Raw genomic sequence first — 7,740 nt, 5'->3', positions numbered from 1 at the left:
GGAAAGACTGAATGTGATTGATAGGAGAAAATCTTTGAGCTGCAAAGAAGAATTATAGAATTGTTCTAGGGATCTGTGCCAAATGCCTTACAAATATTAAATTTAGCCATCTCGTACTGATGGTATAAGACAGGCATTATACTCATTTTACAGATTAAGGAAATACAATACAGGGAATTAACTTGTTCAGGATCACTTATAAGTGGCAGAGCTGGAAATAAACTTCCAGGTAGTCACTCCCTGTTCTGTTGTGGGAGGAGAAGTCTAAGTATCACAGTGGGTGGCAGCAGTGGGAGAGAACAAGTGGCAATCTTGGGGATCCCAGGAGAAAGGAAAATGGCTTATATTGGCCAGAGATCACTTCCTAGTACCAAGCTAACAATGAGATGTTTTTGTCACCTGTGGTCTGACCTATAAAAATATTTACTTCTCAAAGAAATCATCTTCAGTTGTAGATTCTGGACACAATCCAAATGGTATTTAACTGTGGTTTTATTTTTTTTCATTTTGTTCTAGGCATCCTGTACTGATGGGAAGCTCTTCAATCATTTGGAGACTGTATGGCGTTTTAGCCCAGGTCTTCCTGGCTACCCAAGAACTTGTACTTTGGATTTTTCAGTAAGTCTCTCATAAAGCCCTCTATTTGTTCCAAACATCAGGTGAAGTTGGTAAAGAAGGAGTAATCCATTTTTATTAGAACCCAGATGTCATAATTAATAACATACGTGCATAGCAATTACTGAAAGACATTTTTTTTTAAATCTCAAATTTCTGAGTATTGAATATCTTTTCCTGCACTAACTTTTTTTTTTTTTTTGCACTAATTTTATAAGAAAAAATGCTAGGGGAATTCCCTAGCAGTCCAGTAGTTAGGACTCTGTGCTTCCACTGCAGGGAACATAGGCTCGATCCCTGGTTGGGGAACTGAGATCCTTCATGCTGTGCGACGCAGCCAAAAAAAAGAAAAGAATGCTAATGACCATTTCTCTTTTTCTACTTTATTCCTTGAAACCTTGAATAGTCATCCCTTCTCTATTTTCTAATTTTTACAAGTCCATAGATTATAAGACACACACAACTAAGGGTTCACGTGCCACAACTAACGAGCCTGCGAGCCTCAGCTAACACCCAGCGCAACCAACCAACCAAATAAATAAATAAATATTTTAAGAAGAAATGGTTATAATTTTGAGTAAATTACTGTATGCTATTCTCAGCTCTTAAGTTGCTTTCATTGCAAAATTAGTGGGCATATATGGGACAGTTTGGGAAATTTGAATGAAATCTCTCTAGATTAGATAATAGCATTATTATCTAGTAATATTAACTCCCTCTGTTAATTTCTTGGTTTTAATTGTACTGTGATTATATAAGACATTGAAATAGGGGAATCTGGGTGATGGGTGTATGAGAAATCTTAGTACTGTTTTTGCAACTTTTTTATAAATCAAATTATTTTAAAATTAAAACATTCAGAAGTTAATGGATATTTAAGGTCCTTAAGATATTATTTCTTAAACTGGGTTGCCTCGAATTCTGTCTTGAGGGGATATAAAGTTAGTTCTAAATCATTGTCTACTTTAAGATTGAACTACCTTCGCCATTTGTTTTGTGGGTTAATCTCATCTTTCTGCTACTACTTCTCATGGGAATACCATATCAGAAGGATCATTTCCCTTATTTACTTTTGGGAGGTAAGGTAGCTCGAAAAGGGGCATATTAATAAGAAGGCAAAGTGATAAACATGGTATTTAGCAAAGCTTTTTTCCAGGTTTCTTTAACTTAATAAAAGCAGGCTCTTTGCCCCAAAATGAGATTCATTGGCCTTGTTTACTTAAGCTTATTGTTCAGCCTTGTTGTGCTTACTGCAGTAAACAAATCTCCCTCTACTGAGGGATGTTAAAATCTCATCTAGATAGACCCATAGAGCTCTGCCTTAGGTACTGGGCCAAGTAACCCATTTCACAGTGTGAACACCATTACCCTAAGTGGAGATTTAGTAAAAGAAAGATCTTTCTAAAATAATTATTAACACTTTCCTACAGATTTCTTTTGAATTTCGCTCACTTCTACACTCTCAGCTTGCCACATTGTTTTTCGATGAAGTTGTAAAGCAGATGGTAGCTGCCTTTGAAAGAAGAGCATGTAAGCTGTATGGTCCAGAAACAAATATACCTCGGGAATTAATGCTTCATGAAGTTCATCACACGTAAAGAGAAAAAGGAAATGTTCACCTACTTGTAACTAGTTTATTCACTTTTAGGAAGTACTTTCATCATTTGCTTTCAGAAGTCAGAAAGCATTTGTCAAACCGGCTTTGATTATAAACCCGTACCATTGAAAATTTGCACTTGGAATATGGAACCACGTGTACATAGAATTCAATCAAGTGTAATTCAGAGTAATATGTGTATTAGCATATTTACAATAACGGGATGTCATCACTATTGCTAGAACACTGACATCACTCTTCTGAACAGAAATTGAAACTGTAAATTTAAACCTTTTAGTTATCACCTCACCTGAAAGAGGTTGGTTGAGATACTCATGCAGTGTGTATTATATTAACCATATCACTTTTAAGTTATTAAATTCAGACTATTTATAACTTATTGTCTTAGGGTCTGCCTCATGGCTTAGGATATTTGAGTAATCATCAGATGTTTAAAGTAAAAACTTTGACTTAAAAATACTGTTAATGAAGGTTCCCTGGCACTTTTCTTATTTTTAAATTGTTCTTGTGGGTAGTAGTAGATAATTCGCTGGAGGTTAGCTGTTAGCTTCCAGATAGTGGTTTTTTTTTTTTTTTTTTTTTTTTTTTGGTGAGTGGTCCAGAGTTTTAAGCTACTTTTCTCATAGTTTGCAGCCCTCTCCCCAGTACTTCGACTGATCTTTCAAAAATGCTGTTTGCGTGTCAAATTTTGTCTACAGCAGTGGGCAGTAGATGAAGATAGTAAGTTGGTGTCCAATTTTGTCTACAACAGTGGGCAGTAGATGAAGATAAGTTGGTTGAGATGTCTCCAGCACCATGCATCCTTATTTTCTATTTATTGTGTGTACTCACTTTCAATAATGCATTTCAAACTGATATTTTTGTAAACAAATCAATGTAAGGACTGAAGTGGTAACTTAATAAAGTTAATTTGTTTATTTTTTGTACAGTTATTTTGGTTATTGAAATGTCTTAAAATACTTTCACAGAAAATAATCTGGGCAAAATTCAGTCTTCCTTTAATCAATATTGATTCCCTTCCCTTCCGTCATTCCATACCCAACAACCCTCTGGCATTAATTACCCTTCCCTTGTTTCCTCATATCAGCAAGGGAACTTACTAGTTCGTTCCCTACATGAATGCGTGTTTGCATCAATTTGTTCAGTAAATCTGTTGTGAGTAGCTGCTCTCTGCCACATGGTGGGTATACAGTGGTGAAGTATTCTTACAGTCTACTCACATGGAGCTTGATTATGCCTTCACACAGGTAAAGTATTTTTCCATGTATAAATGAGGTAACTTCCCAGAGCATAAGTAGTTTGTATATAATTATGTACCTGTGGGGACTTCCCTGGCGGTCCAGTGGTTGAGACTCCGCGCTTCCACTGCAGGGGGCATGGGTTTGGTCCCCGGTCAGGGAATTAGGATCCCGTGTGCCGAGCAGCACAGCCAAAAAAAGAAAAAAAAAATTATGTACCTTTTAAAAAACAAAGTTTTTTTTTAAGTGGCAAAGATAAGACCCCAGATATTTTCTCTTTTTCCCTGTGCAGTATTACTACACTTTTAATGGAAATAAGAACTTGTACTTTATCACTATTCTTAAAGTGCCATAAGTAGACTTAGGTTTAGAATCTAATTTAGTGGTTGGGTGTAACTGGCCTGGTATTATGATAGTATGTACATGGTATTGTGGTTAGGGAACCCAGGAATGCCCAAATATTGCCTTGACCTAGCCATCCCTTTGACCCATGAGGTTCCCCAAGTATTGTCACAACACAAGTCTTGGTAAGTGGTAGAGACAAACCCATGCATTCTGGCTCAAATATGTATGCTCTTGTGTTTGCTCTGAAGTCTGTGACCTGTGGACTTAAAATTTGGCATCTTTACTTTCCATATCTTAAGAGGGAAAACAACACCACCTTTATAAACTTCTTGAATTGGCATCTGGTCAGTGAAATCTGAGGGGAAGACTGATGGGATAGGACTTGATAAGATTTTTATCTCTGTGGAAAGAAACTTGGAAGAGAAACTTCTCTTCCTTGGTTTTTGCCTGGTTGCATGAGGATGTGAAGTTTGCAGCTACATCTGCCATCTTTTCACAAAAAGGGAAGAGGCGATGATTCCAGAAAAGCCAATTCAGAACCCTAACATCAAGGGTTGAATGAACCAACCTTGTAGTGGGCACTTCTGGTTACGTGAGATAACAGACCTCGAGTGTCTAAGTCACTTAGAGTTAGGTATTCAGTTACTTGCAGCCACCCTTTCATCCTGCTCCAATCTGAACTGGTTGCTCTCCACGCTGTTGCTGTTGTGCAAGTGTAATTCCCTAATCATCCTAGGATTTCCCTTCACCTCTCTCTTCTTGGGGTTCCTATTTCCTGGATCTTTTGGCTTCCTTTTTTTTTTTTTTAACTCTCAAAATGCTGAGGAAATCCTCTAGTGGCTTCCTAAGAAAGGGCGAATGGGAACTAAATTTTTAGAATCCCTGAGTATCTGAAGATGTCATTGTTTTATATTCACACTTGATTGAGTATAGAACGCCACATTAAAAATAATCCCTCCCACCCCCCATAAATTGAAAATCTGACTTCATTGTATTCTGGCATCTGGTGCTGCTCTTGAGAAGTCTGATGCCATTCTTACAACCAGTACTTCGTTTTAGCATCCTTTTTTTGGTCTCTAGAAGCTTTTAAAATCTACTCTAACTTGGGTAGTCTGGAAATGCATGCTGATCGGTCGTGTTGCCCTGTCTTTTATTAATTGTGCAGGGCAACTTACAGATTCTGTCACAGGCTCATTTCTTTGAGTCCTGGGGAATTTCCTTCAATTATTTGTTTGATAATTTCCTCCTATCCATATTCTCTGGTTCTTTCATTCAGGAATTCCTGAGTATTTAGACATTTTATTTCTTGTATTAAATCTTTATCTTCTTTCCTCCTATTTTCCATGTTTTTGTTCTGCCTTTTAGATTTCTTCAATTCTGTCTTTTGGACCTTTCAGTTAATTTTATATTTGCCATAGTTTTAATTTCCAAGATTTTTTTGGTTTGTTTTCTAATTGTTCCTTTATTTCATAGCTTTCTTCTTTTAAGGAGACAAGATCTCATCTTTCTTAAGATACTAAGTTTCCCTTAGGCCCCTTCTGGGTTTTGCTATTCTCCTCACATTGAAGGCTTCCTTGACTGTCTAATCGTTCTTGTTTGTCCGTTAATATTTGAAGGCAAGGTACTGTATACGGTTTACTGGAATTAAGAGGGGGCATATTGACTGGTGAGTTTCACTGTAAGGTGATCGGGTGAGCCAGCCTTTTCACTGGCAGACTCCCCAAATGGCAGAATCTAGAGGTCTTTTTTCACAGTTTTCCTACATAAGGATTCTATCTCTTGCCCTAGAGGAATATGGGGCTGGGAATAGGAAGAGGGACAGATGGAGTAGAAATAGTGCCTGGCTGTTGGCATTCTGAAAGTTTAGTAAGGGACTGAGGGTCTCACAGTTTGGAATGTAGGCTTTCCTTTAATCTTTTAGGTCCCTCTCTTACCCCAGCTCTCTGCTCTTTCTGGTGTCCCAGGCTGAGATTCATTCCTATTCAGTTTCCACAGAGAATTAACTGTAGGCAATAGTTACCTGGTGGTGTGGGAAACGGGAGACCTAGGAGTCCAATATCTCTGTAATCCTTCAGCTAATTTCACCCTCGTTTCCACTCCCACACTTGGCCTTACCTGATTCCCTAGACTCCCAGTATCCCATGAGTCCAAATGCTAAATCTCTGGGCAAGTTCTGTGGGACTAAGTACCTTGTTTCTTGTATTCCTTCTTCAGGTTCTTAGGTTATAATTACATCAACTCTAAGTCACATCACTTTTCCATCAATTTTCTAACTTCCTATAGATCCACTGATATCCCTCATCTACTCCTTCCCCTCAGTTGCCCTGGAATTCCTTACGTGTTGGTAAGGACCATTTTTTGAGGTGGTTGTTTTTTTAAATGTCAGAGGGGCTTTACAGCAAGGGGTAAAATACTTTTATTTGTACCTTGTTTAATGTCTAATTTATCAATCTATGAATTTATTAATGACTTCTTTTAAAATTAAACAGCATTTCTCTAGATATTCACATACTGCTTATATAACTGATCAGTGTATGAAATTAAATTAACCTGAACATTTAAATATTATAGATTCAAAGACTTCTAAACATTTAATTAAAATTGCAAATTCAATATATCAGATTCTCTTGAATGTCTTAAACATGTTATGAGACAGAAAACCCCACAATGTTATAATGATACAGTAATAATATTTACACATAAATGATATGAGTGTTACTATTTCAGCTTCTTATATTTATTATTTCTATTTCTCCTGAGGTTGCCTGTTTGAGAGTTTTTTATATCCTTCTGGACATTCAGTATATTAATTAGACTCAAGAAGAGACACCATCTTAGACCAGCTGAGGCTGCAGGATGTCGGTAATCGACTGTTAGATTCTTGGTCGGGATGTGTAACCTGGCAGCACAGGCCAATGTAGTTCTGAGCCTTGAACCTTAGGGTGAGTCCCTTCTTTTTTTGTTTGTTTTTTGGCTGTGCCACGTGGCTTGTGGGATCTTAGTTCCCCAACCAGGGATGGAACCCTGGCCCTCGGCAGTGAAAGCGAGGTGTCCTAACCACTGGACCACCAGGGAATTTTTTGTGTGTGTGTTACGCTGGCCTCTCACCGTTGTGGCCTCTCCCGTTGCGGAGCATAGGCTCTGGACGCGCAGGCTCAGCGGCCATGGCTCACGGGCCCAGCCGCTCCGCGGTATGTGGGAGCTTCCCGGACCGGGGCAGAACCTGCGTCCCCTGCATCGGCAGGCGGACTCTCAACCACTGCGCCACCAGGGAAGCCCAAAGATAGAGATCTTTGAAGGCTACTAAATTCACAATGATTATCTTCAATTTGGTAGTTACTATACTCCATTTTTCTTAAAATTTTTTGTTTCATCAACCACTTACTCCCATATAGACAGTCCCTTATATTTAACCCAGTTCGAGAATCATCAGTTCAGAAATGCTCTTGTTTGCAAGGACCAGGGAGATACCTCTAGTCATGTACCCCAAAACGTGCTTTTTAGGTTTGAGATTCTCTTAACACTTAAGCCTAGCTGGAACTGCCCAGATTGCAGTAGAAACAATCTATTTTCTCAACTCTTCCTGTAATAGCAGGATCTGACTCCATAGTGGCATTCCTTTTTCCTTGATTACTCCTTTATCCATTTTTAAAGCAGATCCGGCTGTCTTTATAAAAGTTCACCTCCATGGTCAGGGCTAAATATTGGGTGTGTTTGTGTCCCCTCCATGCCCCTTTTCTCTCTCAGGCTCATAGATTTGTAACACACTCCTGCAAAATTTTTGCCTTGAAAAGCCTGTGCTGTTCAAATAAATCCTGCTTGCTTTCACAGCAAGGCAATTGGGGCTTGGACATTATATTGTTATATAATATATATATTATATATATAAACTGTATGGTTTCCCAAGGATTTCCATGAGTGCCC

General features: G+C 38.4%; 1 protein-coding gene across 1 annotated transcript in view; it reads left to right on the top strand.

Annotated features, from left to right (window-relative positions):
* Nucleotides 1–2,681, top strand: part of COQ10B (coenzyme Q10B) — a 16,680-nt gene extending 13,999 nt beyond the window's left edge. Inside the window, exons 4-5 of the mRNA XM_007465698.1 lie at nucleotides 517–618; nucleotides 2,046–2,681. Of these exons, the coding sequence (XP_007465760.1) occupies nucleotides 517–618; nucleotides 2,046–2,213 (270 nt within the window). The 3' untranslated portion in view covers nucleotides 2,214–2,681. The remainder of the gene's footprint in view (nucleotides 1–516; nucleotides 619–2,045) is intronic.
* The last annotated feature ends 5,059 nt before the right edge of the window (nucleotides 2,682–7,740 follow it).

Source organism: Lipotes vexillifer, unplaced genomic scaffold (assembly GCF_000442215.2).
Source record: "Lipotes vexillifer unplaced genomic scaffold, Lipotes_vexillifer_v1.1 scaffold113, whole genome shotgun sequence".
Classification (NCBI taxonomy): Eukaryota; Metazoa; Chordata; class Mammalia; order Artiodactyla; family Lipotidae; genus Lipotes; species Lipotes vexillifer.
Note: the sequence above shows the minus strand (reverse complement) of the source record. Positions and strands in the feature narration are given on the sequence as shown.